General features: G+C 39.8%; 3 protein-coding genes across 4 annotated transcripts; 2 read left to right on the top strand and 1 right to left on the bottom strand.

The window, feature by feature from the left end:
* Positions 1-229: 229 nt before the first annotated feature.
* Positions 230-3,678, top strand: psmb1 (proteasome 20S subunit beta 1). The gene is made up of 6 exons (XM_005733276.2): positions 230-439; positions 797-904; positions 1,092-1,173; positions 1,307-1,436; positions 2,513-2,619; positions 3,126-3,678. Exons 1-6 carry the CDS (start codon positions 339-341, stop codon positions 3,309-3,311), a joined length of 714 nt encoding a protein of 237 aa, XP_005733333.1. The 5' UTR covers positions 230-338; the 3' UTR covers positions 3,312-3,678.
* Positions 3,679-5,171: 1,493 nt separating this feature from the next.
* Positions 5,172-6,976, bottom strand: psmc3 (proteasome 26S subunit, ATPase 3). The gene is made up of 2 exons (XM_005733274.2): positions 5,879-6,976; positions 5,172-5,629 (listed from the first exon to the last, which is right to left on the bottom strand). The coding sequence occupies exons 1-2, from the start codon at positions 6,968-6,970 to the stop codon at positions 5,291-5,293; spliced, it is 1,431 nt and encodes a 476-aa protein (XP_005733331.2). The 5' UTR covers positions 6,971-6,976; the 3' UTR covers positions 5,172-5,290.
* On the top strand, positions 6,858-13,630 carry tbp (TATA box binding protein). Of its 2 annotated transcripts, none has more exons than XM_013910903.1 (9): positions 6,858-6,911; positions 7,393-7,603; positions 9,212-9,389; positions 9,531-9,699; positions 9,877-9,964; positions 11,176-11,267; positions 11,393-11,560; positions 11,681-11,775; positions 12,500-13,630. In XM_013910903.1, the coding sequence occupies exons 2-9, from the start codon at positions 7,550-7,552 to the stop codon at positions 12,577-12,579; spliced, it is 924 nt and encodes a 307-aa protein (XP_013766357.1). In that variant the 5' UTR covers positions 6,858-6,911; positions 7,393-7,549; the 3' UTR covers positions 12,580-13,630. The 2 variants fall into 2 exon arrangements, with proteins under 2 accessions (XP_013766357.1, XP_005733332.1); XM_005733275.2 differs by lacking the exon at positions 6,858-6,911 and adding an exon at positions 6,914-6,977.
* Positions 13,631-14,570: the final 940 nt, after the last annotated feature.

The raw sequence follows: 14,570 nt of genomic DNA, 5'->3' as shown, positions 1-14,570 counted from the left end.
ACTAAAACTGTAATTGCTCAAAAAGAAATGCGCTTCAAGTCAATTCAGACTCTTAAGATTCTGAAGTATCTTATTTCAAAAAAAAAAACGGAGCAAATTTGATCTTTCGATTACAATTTGTCTTTCTTTCTTCAATTTCAGAGATATTTTTTTGGCTAGTGAAAGCATTATTAAACGTGTGGTGTGCATTACTTCGAGCGGCCTGTGGAGGCGCTGTCACGCGGAGGCGCTTTGAGGACTCGGTTGTGACGACCGTAAAAGAAGAGGCTGCCATATTGCAGTGATACAGCGAGTTTATCTGAAAGAAGCTTCAGCACCGTCGGCCTTTTCCTTCAATTATGCTTTCTTCTCAGCATTTCGGGGATCCTGGGAAGATGAAAGATTATCATTATACTGGTCCAGTAGAGCACAAGTTCTCTCCATACGCCTTCAACGGAGGGTGAGGGCTTATTTTCAATTCCTGTGTAGTTAGCTTGCTTCTTTGCTAACGTTTACATCCTATTACATTGGACTCAAGCTAACCCGCTCCGAAAATGAATTGTCAACAAAGCAGTTGTTGAGTTAATGAAAAGTTTCTGATCCTGTCTGCGATATAACTGTATACCTATATATTTATCTAACCTTAGTGGAAAAAAGTTATATTGTGAGCGAGAGATTTTTGTTAGAAATTAGTTAAACCTACAGTTTCAGTTTCGGATCAGTAGCCTGTAGCTGCCATTTGCAGTTTCCTGGTGCAGCAGACTTTTTTCCGCTCTTGTGAGGTGAACAGGCTGACCTCTGTGGTGTATTTCCTCAGAACTGTACTGGCTGTTGCCGGAGAAGACTTTGCCATTGTAGCCTCAGACACCAGGCTGAGTGAAGGCTACTCAATCCACAGCCGGGACTCCCCAAAATGCTATAAGCTGTAAGTGCACTGTCATCTCTCTGTGAAGCCACTGGGAAACAACAGGTTATGAATTATGGGTAGAGCCCCGTGAGACCTTTAATAGTGTGTACATTTTTTCTTTTTTGTGCCAAAAATGAGCTGTTGTTTTCTGGGGATAAAGCTACCAGATAAATAATATATTGATCAGAATGTTCTCCTCTTGCAGGACTGACACAACTGTAATTGGCTGTAGTGGTTTCCATGGCGACTGCCTGACTCTGACAAAAATAATTGATGCCAGACTAAAGGTGAAGTGGTGCAGAAAGACTTCACATTGCATGATGGATAATATAACAGGCTATCATCCACACCCACTTCAGGACTCTCAGTCAGCATTGTCTTGCTAAAACACAGCTGTTCTAATGCTTTCTCTCCTTTCAGATGTACAAACACTCGAACAACAAGACTATGACCAGCGGAGCCATTGCAGCCATGTTGTCCACCATCCTGTACAGCAGAAGATTCTTTCCTTACTACGTCTACAACATCATTGGAGGATTGGATGAAGAGGGTGGGTGCTGATATTATGATGACTACTTTTTTTTTTAAACTGTGTTTGGGCTGCAGATCTTTTTTTCTTGCTATGGTTATAGATTATTTTTTGTGCAGAAGACACATTTAAGTGAATAAAGTTTGTGAGACTACATTAGTTTGTATAACAACTTTGGGAAACAAACTAAAAGTTGCCAAGAGACTTCATTAAACAACTTTTATTAACACAGTAAAATAATTGAGCTAAAGCTTGAGTGGACAAGCTATGATGAGCATTTCCACTGTAATGTGTCTATATATTAAAAAAAGCAATTATTGTAGATATCAAGTCAGTTGGATATCAGATCTCTCTTAGCATACATAGCCATGAAAGATGGGTTACAAGAACAAGAACTTGGGAGCCTTCATCCACTTGTGTGTGAACTTACCTGGCACATAGTCCAACACTCAGAATTTTTAGTCCAGTAAAAATGTCAGGAAAGATCACAGAGAAAACAATATAGTTTTATTCTAAAGGCATTTTTGGAGCAGTCCACTGTTTGGCAGGCTAACTGGATTTTAACAGCATGTTTTGAACTCTGAATTTGTGCTAATGAACTCTGTGAAGGGTACAGGATACAGTTACATACGTTTTTACTCTCTCAGTTAAACTGATAAATGAAAATGTCTTGCAGGATAGACAAAGAAGGAGGGAGGTTTTGATCTGATCACACTTTTTTAACCAAAACTTTAAGGTTTACTTACTTTAGTGTTCATATCTAACAACTTTATTATTATTCTCTGTAATCCACCACTATAATCTAATAATGCACAAACATGCACAAAATAATAAGAACAAACGGGCAACCCCCCCCCGCCAGAAAAAAAAAACAAACCAAAAAAAAAACAAACGACAATGATCCCAAAGAGGTGACAGTCTACAAAAATAAAATAATTCATGTGTAGTGTAGTGCTGGGTGCTTGAGGTGTTATTTTTTAATGTTACTCCTGTGTCATACTGTTAGTTTGTGTTATGTTTAAAACTATTAAGATTTTACTGTGTTACTGTATGTAAAAGCCTGTTTCTGTTTGTAATATTGTGTAATTGTAATACAGGTAAGGGAGCAGTGTACAGCTTTGACCCAGTGGGTTCCTACCAGAGAGACACCTACAAGGCCGGAGGATCAGCCAGCGCCATGCTACAGCCACTACTAGATAACCAGGTTTTTTAAAACGCGCGTGTACTAACCTGATGTTTCCATATTAACATTACTATATTCATGTGCTTGTATCTTGGGTGTGTATTTTTAAGCTTATTTAGCCACCCAGCATCCACCAGGTCATGACAAACCACTTCGTAGCCACATATTAGGTTTCAGAATCTCGACCTTCCAGTTATTCTGTTATAAGACCTGCATTGAGGTATGCCATATGGAAAAAAAAAACCCCCATTCTGTATAAAGAAGTAAAGGCAAACCTGAACTTAGCTCTAAACAGGGTGCTGGTGACCTGGTGGATGGTAAGGGTGGACCTGCTCAGAGACTGCAGGTGGAAGGGAGCCTAATCTGGTCTCTGGACCCTTTTTTCTCTCTCTCTCGCTCTCGCTCTCGCTCTCTCTCTCTCTCGCTCTCGCTCTTGGGTCCTTTTCTAAACAAAAAATCAACCAAACAAATTTTTACTGAGAACACAGACAAATATAGGACTCGGTCTTCTCTCTCTCTCTCCACAGATTGGTTTCAAGAACATGGAGGGTGTCGAGCATGTTCCTCTGACTAAGGATAAGGCAGTTCAGCTGGTCAAAGACGTCTTCATCTCAGCCGCAGAGAGAGACGTCTACACCGGAGATGCCCTTCGGGTCTGTGTCATCACTAAGGAGGGCATTAATGAGGAGACTATACCTCTGAGGAAAGACTGAGGAGGAAACGTATTGTTTCCATCTGCCTCTAGTTTTTCTGTTTGGTGCACATTCATTTTATGGCTTTGGCACCTTTACGTCAGGTTTCTCAAAACAGGAGTGTTGATTGAAGTAGCCACCTTAGTGGCTAACTGGGGAGCTAGTTTCCTTCCCCCTGTTTCCCAGATACTCCAGTTTTCCTGTTCACATGCTCTTTTATGTGGTCTGGCAGGCTGATCCTGGATCAGCACTCCTATTCTGAGAAGTAAGTTCTTCACTCGCTCATACCTAGACCCCGCCTCTGTTATGATTTTTCATTATGTTTTCAAAGGAGATCCTCTCTGCTGTTCTTTTTACATTCTTAATAAATGTAAAGAATTTAAAAGTCTGCTCTGCTTGTTCATTGCACATTCCACCTCAGATAGACCTCTGTGCATGTCTTTTATGACCAAAAGAATACAAATGGAAACAGTATCTTAATACAATATCTTGTTAAATAATAAAATTGGTTTGTTTTTTTTGGTTTTGTTTTGTTTTGCTTTTTCCATTTAGAACCATTGGTTAGCATAGTAGGCATAAATAATTCATACACATCATCAGTGGATTAAAATCATTTTAGTTTGTTGGCTATGTACAACCCAAGTGATCTCATGTGACTGTTATAATATTAAAATAAATGAAGCACCCAGTGAACAGTCAGCTATTGAAACTGATGTTCTTGAAACCAGTAAAATGAGTTAGGTCAACTTTGACGAGGGCCAAATTGTAAAAACTGAGCTTGTCACATTAAGTACTTGTAAAAGTATTTCAAGGAAATGTATGACATCATCATCGTAGGCTGATGTATAAAAGGGTTGTGTGGCTGTAGAACAGTTGGAGCGCTCAGTGTGTGTCTATATGGTTGTCAAATTAAAAACATGACTCATGTCGTGATCAGAACAAGTGTGTATAGGAAAAGAAAATAAGAAAATCTAAAATGTGAACAGCCAGCGTGTATTCATTGATCCATCCATTTTCTTCCACTTGGTATACAGTCGATCCAGGGTTCGGTATTCATGGATTTTTCTGTGGAAAGCAACTCCAAAATATTTGCAGATTATTTCATGGATTTTTAATGTAATTTTTCTGACTAAATACATGATATTTTATGATAAAAAAATGTACTTTTCAAATTTGAATATTAATGTAAACACAGCAAAAGATCATTAAAATTGATTTTTTTTCTTAACAAAAGATGCACAAATTCCAAACACAAAGATCCCGAAAAGATTGAAATGGGTAGTTCGCATTTTTAGAGGGGGTACTGAGTATTTGTGGATTTCAGATATTCATAGGGAGTTGTGGTCCCTAACCCCGGGGAATACGGGGGTTGACTGTACAAAATTGTTGGAATAATGAAGGACTACCTCCAAAGTCTTCCACTTCACCTTAGATTAACAGAAAAATAGTTGAAACTTGGAGACAGTTGGACAATGATCCCAAACGTGTTAAAACTGATTCAGAAAAGGATAAAGCAGGCTAATGCTAAGCTTCTGAAATGGCCTTTCCAAAACTCCAGTCTCAACCCTTTTGAAAATTTCTGGACTATGCTTAACAGCCAAATCAATTGACCGGAAACCAACCAATATAAATGAACTCTACCATTCCCCCAGAATTTATACTAAAGAACATTAAACTAAATATTAGTGTGTGTGTGTGTGTGTGTTTTGACCACACCTGTATGTTGAACCCTGCCATCTATTCTTAACTTTCTTTAACTGCTTTAAGTTAAGAATAAATGTATGACTACTATGCAATTCCAGATGTGCAGCTTCTAAATAGCACCAGGTACCCTTACATTATTTTTTAAAATTGTTAGAGGAAATAACAAAAGATACTCGAGGCATTTTATTTATTTTATTGACTCAAGATAATCAGAAATCATAACATGTGTTTTCTCAACAGCTTTTAATAGTAATCAAAGATTCTCACACACAAGTACACAGACACAGGTAGTGTCCTCAGGCATAGTACTGAAGGTTAGCCTTCTTCTTAGCTTGGACCTCCAGGATTCCCTCCATGTAATCCTCATGGTTCAGCTCTGTGGCTCCGCGGCGCAGCGCGATCATACCGGCCTCCACGCACACAGCTTTGCACTGAGCGCCGTTGAAGTCGTCGGTGCAGCGGGCCAGCTCCTCATAGTTGACGTCGGGGCTGACATTCATCTTACGAGAGTGAATTTGCATGATGCGAGCCCTGGCCTCTTCGTTCGGCATGGGGAACTCGATCTTCCTGTCCAGACGACCTGAACGGAGCAGGGCAGGATCCAGGATGTCCACTCTGTTGGTGGCAGCAATCACCTAAATAATAAAGACAGTATCATTGCAATAAACTCCAGTCATCATAAAGTATTAATGTGGGGGTTTGGATATTGATGAAATTTTAACGTTTTTCTTAATGAATTGTTGTACAAATTCACTTTAAGTGCCTCAGATCTACTCAGATGTAGTTTAAAATGTTTTATCAGTATTGAACATTAAGTAACAGTGAAGTGGTAGCAGAATTGAGGTGCACTTTTGCTGTTTTCAAGAGTAAAAAGGCAAATTTACCTTGACCAGCATGTTTGGCTGAAATCCATCCAGCTGGTTGAGCAGCTCCAGCATGGTCCTCTGCACCTCCCTGTCTCCAGCCTTCTCGCTGTCAAACCTCTTGGTTCCAATGGCGTCCAACTCATCTATGAAGATGATGGATGGGGCTTTCTCTTTAGCCAGGGCGAAGGCATCTCTCACCAGCTTGGCACCATCTCCAATGAACATCTGCACCAGCTGTGGACCTGCAAGCTTCAGGAATGTGGCTTTGGTTTGAGCGGCACATGCCCTGGCCAGTAGGGTCTTCCCGGTGCCAGGGGGTCCATACATGAGGACTCCCTTTGGGGGCTGGATGCCCAGGTTTTCAAACTTCTCCTTGTGGTTCATCGGCAGCACTATCGCCTCCACCAGCTCCTGGATCTGCTTATCCAGACCTCCAATGTCGCTGTACTGCTCTGTGGGGCGCTCATCCACCTCCATGGCCTTGACTCTGGAGTCATACTCGGTTGGTAAGGTCTCCAGGATCAGGTAGGAGTCTTTGTTAACACCTACGAGGTCTCCCGGTTTTAGCTTCTCGGCGTCCACCAGCCCGATCACCGGCAGGAAGTAGGTCTGCCGGGTTGAAGTTTTGATAACTGCGCACTTTCCTTTTCTCTGGGAGTCCAGGTCCACGTTAGCCCCGTCCTCCTCCTGGTCGTTGGGGTCCACATCCAGCAGCTCGATCACGTTAGACACCAGGTAGGGCAGCGTTTTGTTCACCTTTATCTTCTCCGTGTTTTCTTTAATTTTATCCTTCATAGCCTGAAGCTCGTGGGTTACTCTCAGCACTTCGCTCTTCATTATCTTTATCTCGCTGTCGAGGAGACGAGTGCGCTGAACTATCTCCTCTGTGGACATTTTTAACACTTCTTCGCCGATCCCATCCTCCACTTCATCCCAAACTGATTTGTCACTCAGCGACGCCATCTTTGCTATGTCTGCGGTGAACTGTGACACGACGGAAGAAGAAGAAGCTTCCGGAAGTAGGTCGTGAGCGCCCAAGAACAAGTCCGGGGTAGTTACGGAGCTAGAGCTGAATTTATGCTGTTCGTGTGTTGATTTTAACAGCGACATCTTGATTGTAAGCTAAAGAATGATTTTCTGGTTCATGCTGACAGATTTTCGAGTTATTTGCAGTTGTTTTTACCGCATAAATCCGAAATTTTTAAACGTTTAGCTTGCAGATTCATGATTGCTAAATTTGCTAATGCTAACTTCAGCTAGCCCGTGTGCTTACACGTTTCATTTTGTGCGCGGAATGTTTGGTAACTTTATTAGCGGCATTTTGCACGCTTAACTGGTTAAAGGACACCTTATGTACTGGGCAAGATATGAACGAGAGAGTTAAAGCAATGTTAGAAAAGGTTAAAGTTATTTAAATGAGTTTGCGCCACCGCTTGCTGCTGCACGATTTTGGTTTCATTCATTTACATGTTGTTTACGCCACTTTGTTTGAGTTTTATCTGAGTAAAGTGTGCTTCTTGTCATCTTTTCAGCCAAGACACTACTGCCGGGGGTAAAAAGAAGAGTGCAGTGTTTGCGTCTGGTGTTTGACATTGTAGGCTGGAGGTTTAAAGAGCCCTGCTGGGTTAGTTATCACGCTTTTACTGCCTTCTACTGGGTGGCAGTGAAGTAACGTGGGAATCTAAAGGGATGGACCAGAACAACAGCATACCAGCCTTCCAAGGGCTGGTGGCTTCCCCTCAGGTAACATGGGCTTTGTGTTTCATCATTAAGACTTTTTGAAAATTAAGTCACAGATTTAGCCATCCGTCGTTTCTTTATATTTATGCATCCAAGGAGCCAAGTTTTCTTCTATTTTTGAAGTGGTCTTGAACAATAGTTCTTCAGGCTTTCTAAAGTTCTTAAAATAGGTGCTTTTCTCCACATTTTCAGTTCAGTCCCTGTTTTCATAGGAATCTTTTTTGTTTGTTAAACCACTTAAAATGACGTATGAGTCATTAAAGCATTAAAAAGGTACCTAATTCAAGGCATGTACCAGTGTTGTGTCTTGTGCTTCACTTCACTTCATTCATACATCTGCTGTATACTGAAGCCTCATCAGAAATGGTCTTAGTGGAACAATTATGGTCAAGAAGCCTTTCTTAAGAAAGGGAAACTGGAGGGGGAAATGCTACAACAAATTACACAAGAACTGGATTGAAAATCAGTGGTGAAGGGAAGAGGTCTAGAGCCATTCCCTGCAGGAAGTGAATTACTGTGATGACCTAAGACCATATACAATCAGGGATATTCAAAGACTTAAATCGATACAGGGTGAAATAGGTGTTGGTGATGCAAAGTGGGTGGACACAAAGTTTTACGTTTCTCAAATTTGAGGTGACTGATTGAAGTGACTCCCAATGAGAATGAGGGATACTGCTGATGAATGTATGTTACTTATGCAACTGGAGCCTGCTTTCCAGTGATGAACCATTAGCGACAAAGTGATGGATGATGAGTAATTTCCTCCCTGTGTCAACACCCCTTAAATCATCTTATGTGTTATTAAATATTAAGGTTGGGTGATTGGACGAATATATTGACTATTGACGATAGGCTGAGCCTTTCACCGATCATTTTTACAAGAATGATTTATTTATTTATTTGCCTATGAGTAAGTTTGCTAATGATGTTGGTTAAAGCTAAGACAAGCAGTCAACGGAAAAAATAATTTAACTCAAACTCATAATAGAAAAAGGCAGTAGCCTATGTTCAGAAGAAAAAAACAACAATCATATTTTAAAAAAAATTAAAAAACCCCACACACAGTATGGTGGGGAGGGAAACGGAGATACTGGCTAATAATCCAAAAAGTAGCTGTAATAATACTGAAACAAACAAGAAAAGAAGGTGAACTATTCCCTCCAAACAAAACATATAAATTCTGAACGCGCAAATCAGATTACATTACATCAAAAAGCCTGCACCTGCGTGAATATATTGTATATCGTTATTTATCGGGCCGACGATTGTCGTTTGGAAAATTTTACATATCATCCAACCTTACTAAGTATGATTTATTTCTAAAGTTACGTCTTTATTTCATGAAAAAAAGACACCTTGAGCTGTCACAGTTGTGATCTTTTCTGTTCTTTCACTGGTCGGAAATGGCTGTACTTCCAACAGAACCGACATATTCTTCATGGGTTTAAAGTCCGTGGAGAGACTGCTGTCATTTAGATTTTTTGTTTTATTTGTGTAAAGAGAAGAATCAGACCTAAAAACAAGAATACTAACACTGAGGGAACTGTCTTATATCTCTAGTTAGTTTCTGCTTCATTACGCCCTTCTTTTTGCTTTATCCCCATGCAGGGAGCCATGACTCCAGGCATGCCGCTCTTCAGCCCCATGATGCCATATGGCTCTGGTCTGACACCCCAGCCAGTGCAGGACACCAACAGTTTGTCAATACTGGAGGAACAGCAGAGGCAACAGCAGGCTCAGCAACAGCAGCAACAGGCACAACAACAGGCACAACAGGCCAGCTCAGGTACTCCACAAGCTGTCATTTTTTTATCTTCCACACTTATTATGAGAAATCTTGGTTTTATTTAGCCGTGGTGGAAGTTAATCTCCGGTTACACATAAATAACCACCTTTTTTTTTTTTTTTTTTTTTTTCCCCTTCGCAGGGACATCAGGGCAGACCCCTCAACTTTTCCACTCCCAGGCAGTGGGAGGCTCGACCACAACTGCACTGCCAGGAAACACCCCCCTCTTTACCACCCCGCTGACCCCCATGACCCCCATCACGCCGGCCACCCCTTCTTCAGAAACCTCTGGCATAGTACCGCAGCTACAGTATGTTTCACATCTCATCCCACCCACCCCCATTTTTGGTGATAACTGCTTTAAAAGGAAAGAAATTCCTGCACATATATTGAACCAAATTGTACTTTAAGGGAATTAAATTTTTAATTGTTTGTATGTCCTTCACTCAGTTGTTTTCTCTTGTTCTTTTCTCCCCTTCACTTTTAGAAATATAGTATCTACTGTAAACTTAGGCTGTAAACTGGATTTGAAGACCATTGCCCTGAGAGCCAGAAATGCAGAGTACAACCCAAAGGTGAGGCTCTTGGCTTTTTATTGCTCTACAGCTTACTGATGTGACTTTACTGGCTGCAGGCTACAAATTACAAATTGTGGATGTTCCTGGTAATTAATTTACTAGAAAGGCCTAAAGTCAAGAGTGCTGTGGCCCACTTGAAAACCAGGAATTCTGACAGGGCCCACCAAATCTTAAATATCCACTCTAATCAAAATAAAAGACAGAGTGGTGTATTTCCTTGATAATTGTATTCAAAAACTTAAACAACACAGGCCATTGGCTATAAATTGCTAATGCTACCCAATCATATGCAAAGTGACACAAACTTCAGTACAAGAGGAGTAAATTAAGGTCAGTGTAATGATTAATATAACAAATGAACTACCTCATATTTCCAGTTTTTAATTCATTTTTATATAATTAAATTCATTAATACAAATATGTAACTATAAATACTTGTGAGTGATTTCAAACTGAATTTCTGTTATTACTTCGACGCACACTCTGGAATCCACTGTACTAGATAATAAACCAGAGAGAGAAACTCTCATCAGCTGATTAGTCTAAATTGGTCAAAAGAGACAGGGTGTGCTGTCTTTATATATATATTCTGTGGGTTTTTAAGATCCAGCTGAAACAGTTAGGTACATTTTGTTGCACAATGATTGGTCGTGTAGATTTGCACTACTACACACAGCTGTCAGCTACCTAATTTCCACCCTGTTTACAACTTCTCATCACATAGAGATATTGCAGAAAGTGATGTCATTACATATTACAACTAACGGTTATCTGGTGTTGTAAATCCATCCAGCTGTCCATAGCGTTCATTTTCTGCCTGTGATCTGGGTGTGGGACTCAGGGGCGGCAGTCTAAGCAGGGATGCCTTCTTCTGAGTCAGCCACCACCTCTAGAAGAGGTGTAAGAGATGACTGGTGGGAGGAGAGTTAAACTGCTTTTGAAACTGAAAAAACACGTTAACAGACTTGTGTTCTTGTTTATTCTTGTAGTCGACTAGTTGCACACAGCTCTAGTCTCAACATCTTTCCTTCTTCAGCCCCCTGTTTAACTCACTTTTAAAAAATAAATATTTAAACATGTCTCCTCTACCGAACTCGAATATCTATATAGAATTAAAATCCCAGCTTGGATCAAATTCAAGCAGAAATTATTGTATTTTAAAAGTAACGTGTGTAATAATGGTCAGCCTCACTGTCTCCGTTCATTAGCGTTTTGCTGCTGTCATCATGAGAATACGAGAGCCCAGGACCACTGCTCTGATCTTCAGCTCTGGAAAGATGGTCTGCACAGGAGCCAAGAGGTCAGATTACAGTTAAATTTTTTTATTTTATTTTTTTTTACAAAAAAGGGGGGAAAAGTCTTTCTGCTTTACTTTACTAATATTTGACTGCTCCCCTGGGCTCTCGATGACATTTATCTTTCTAGTGAGGAGCAGTCGAGGTTAGCAGCCAGAAAATATGCGCGTGTTGTGCAGAAGCTCGGTTTTCCCGCCAAGTTCCTGGACTTCAAGATTCAGAACATGGTGGGCAGCTGTGATGTGAAGTTCCCCATTCGGCTGGAGGGATTGGTCCTCACACATCAGCAGTTTAGCAGGTAGTTTTTGTTTGTTTTAAAATGACTGAAAGCATGTGAATTGCAAAATTAAAAATGATTGTTAATGATTTTGTACTCTTTGCTTTTTAAGAACTAAAATAACCGACTTGTGTTTTGCAGCTACGAGCCGGAGCTGTTTCCAGGACTCATTTACAGAATGATCAAACCCCGAATTGTCCTGCTCATCTTTGTGTCTGGGAAAGTTGTACTCACAGGTAAGAGCCCATCCTGTCTGCTTAAAAAACAAAACATTTCTCTTTTGTGTGTATTAAACACAGGAGGAGAAGTTAAAGTTTGTTAGTCTTGTTTTCTAAATGTCCTCATGTCCTTGCCACTCATCGTAAATAAGATAAATTATTTTGATGTATGAGCCATACAAAAGAAATCGCGAGTCCAAGAATTAAACATGGAGTTGATGATACATTTAAGGTTGATACTGAACTGGACATTTTGTAGTTGGGAAAATGTTTCACACAGAATCTCTGCACAGTCGAATGATATACTGACTGTCGGAGAGACAGAAAGGATTTGATTTAATAGCTTCTCCAGTCGTAAATGATAAAGTTTGAGGGAGTTCCAGTCAGTTGATTTGTGTAGTTGGCGAAAATCAAATTAACAAAATATCTTCAAATAACCTCCTTGAACCCATGATCCAATGAATCTATAATAAAACTATATAAAACTATAATAGTACTAAACGTTGATCAATAGATGCTTTTTTTTTTTTTGATTTCGTAACAGGAAATTGTTTTAAAGTGGATCGGGATAAAAATAATACAATAAATCTATAATAAACAAACAACAGTTAAAGTGCCACAGTGCATAGTGAGGACGTTATTCTGTGAGGGTGCAAACATTTTAAATTCAGTTTTCAAACTCTGTTAATGATTGTTGTGAATTAACTTTTGTAACTTACTGTACTCCCTGTTTTTGTTTAAGGTGCCAAAGTGAGAGGAGAGATCTACGACGCTTTTGAAAACATATACCCCATCCTCAAAGGCTTTCGGAAGACAACATAGACCCTGCATCTCTTCTTTTATCATCCCCACAACCCTGTTTCTAACATTGTTTTTTCTTTTTTAAGCTTCACATCAAGCATCAGCCTTACGCTGACCTCTTCATGTGGACCTCTGTAAGAGATGTGCTACAATGAAGTGATTCCCTCACTTTTACTTTTTGTCCTTACAGTATTTCATGTTATCTTAAAAGCAGGGTTTTAAGGATTGTCTTTTCTGTGTTATGATCTCACAAGTTTCTATATTTAAAAGTCAGTTTATTTCATACACATTTTAAGTCCTCTTTTGATTGTACATAAGATTGTAAGAAAGTGTAAAAACAGCTAATCAGTCCTGGACTGTTTTATTTTATTTTTTGTTTTTTTTGCAGTTAGTTTTCTACTTCTGGTTTTTATTAACTGCTCATATTTTATTTTGACATAATCAGCTCTGTAAGCCCCAAATCAGAGAGAGAGACTTCAAAACCGAACTCGCCTACTTTGCAAAGGTAGATTTCTTTCTAAATTTAAGGCCGGTAAGTTCAGCAGTTATTGACAGTGAATTCTCTTAAAGTTTGAAACACTTCAAGTTGAACTAAACTGATCCAAATCCTACAGCTGAAGTTGAGTAGTTCATCAGTTTGGTTTCCTGTTGCAATCCTGCTTAATTCTTTGATAGTTTGGAGTCGGTCTAAAATTTTCTCTGGAGCAGATAACATGTTGTAATTTTTGAAAGAAGTGTTTTAATGCTCAAACTTTCATGTGTATGTACATATAGAAATATTTTTTCTACTGTAAATAAGTGATTCCGACCTTGAAGGAGATGCTGCTCTGCAGATATTCTTTTTGTTTCTTTGACTAACAGGACAGCGTGTTTGTAAGATCACTGGCATTTAAGTTTAGCCAGGATTGAAATGTGACCTGCAAGAAAGACGCTATTAGCTTTGAGTACAAGAAGCGGCTGCCAACCTAATCCTGAATTTACATCTAGTGATTGATGGCAGGTAAAATATGCATCACGTTGCTGCATATTTTTAATATTTTTAATTTTAATAATTTGTTTTTGGCTAATCAAACCTATATTTAAAAGTTTTTTTTTAGGTACGTTTTACAAACATAGAAAAATATGACTCTATCCTGGTTACTAGTGAACTGTGCTCAGACACACAGCTGGGGAAAAAAAGCCGTTTAAATGTGTTTTAATTCTGGTCACGTTTTGATGTGCTTGTGTATTTCATGCAGGTTCAGCTGGGCACATCCTTCACACCAGTGTTAACATGTAGTTCTTAACCGGTTCAGAATATTTGATTGGCAGATCGTTTGGTTCACATGTTCAGTTTAAGCCACTTTTATCAACTGTATGTATGGAAATCAATCAGGAACCTGTCGCATCTACATGCTTCTTAAACTGTTAATGTACTTCTCAGTGCGTTAATAAACTTGTACATACGGACTCCTTTGTTGGATCTGGGTCTTCTGTTGGATTAAGCACCATTTTTGTTTGGTTAACCCCCTGTGTTTTGAATTCAATGTTATTTATATGTCACCTCAAAGTGCTTTAATATTGCAAGCTAAGCACCCTACAATATTAAAAATACAAAAGCAACAATCGTGACTTACTATGAGGAAGCACTTGGTGATGGTGGGAAAGGAAAACTTCCTTTTAACAGGAAGAAACCTGGCAGAACCAGGCTCAGGGAGGGGCCTCGGACTATAGCAGCATAACTACGTAGTGTTGTTCAGGGTCACTCAATTCAGCCATAACTGTAAACTTTAAAAGTTTTAATCCTAGATTTAAAAGTAGAGAGGGTTTCCTGATTCCCACTATGGACACGCACACACATACATATGCTGATAAGCACTCACTGACCCATCACCCTCCCTACCCCGGATCCAACGCCACCTCCAACGCTTACCTCCCCTCTGATGTGGACATCTGGTCAGCTGGAGGCGCAGTCGAAAGATTGCAGTGGTCCCAGATCAGATGTACACACTGGAACTCTTTCCCATGTTGCT

The sequence above is a fragment of the Pundamilia nyererei genome, unplaced genomic scaffold (genome assembly GCF_000239375.1).
Source record: "Pundamilia nyererei isolate P.nyererei 1_Seehausen unplaced genomic scaffold, PunNye1.0 scaffold00051, whole genome shotgun sequence".
In the NCBI taxonomy this organism is placed as follows: Eukaryota; Metazoa; Chordata; class Actinopteri; order Cichliformes; family Cichlidae; genus Pundamilia; species Pundamilia nyererei.
The sequence above is the reverse complement of the archived record's forward strand: the minus strand, read 5'-3'. Positions and strand labels throughout refer to the sequence as shown.

Bases quoted from the DNA above. Each gene is read 5' to 3' on its own strand.
- psmb1 (XM_005733276.2), top strand. From the start codon at position 339: ATGCTTTCTTCTCAGCATTTCGGGGATCCTGGGAAGATGAAAGATTAT. The intron at 905-1,091 runs GTAAGTGCACTG...CTCCTCTTGCAG, and splicing joins TCCCCAAAATGCTATAAGCT to GACTGACACAACTGTAATTG. The intron at 2,620-3,125 runs GTTTTTTAAAAC...CTCTCTCCACAG, and splicing joins AGCCACTACTAGATAACCAG to ATTGGTTTCAAGAACATGGA.
- psmc3 (XM_005733274.2), bottom strand. From the start codon at position 6,970: ATGTCGCTGTTAAAATCAACACACGAACAGCATAAATTCAGCTCTAGC. The intron at 5,630-5,878 runs GTAAATTTGCCT...TTTATTATTTAG, and splicing joins AGCCAAACATGCTGGTCAAG to GTGATTGCTGCCACCAACAG.
- tbp (XM_013910903.1), top strand. From the start codon at position 7,550: ATGGACCAGAACAACAGCATACCAGCCTTCCAAGGGCTGGTGGCTTCC. The intron at 7,604-9,211 runs GTAACATGGGCT...ATCCCCATGCAG, and splicing joins GGCTGGTGGCTTCCCCTCAG to GGAGCCATGACTCCAGGCAT. The intron at 9,700-9,876 runs GTATGTTTCACA...CTTCACTTTTAG, and splicing joins GGCATAGTACCGCAGCTACA to AAATATAGTATCTACTGTAA.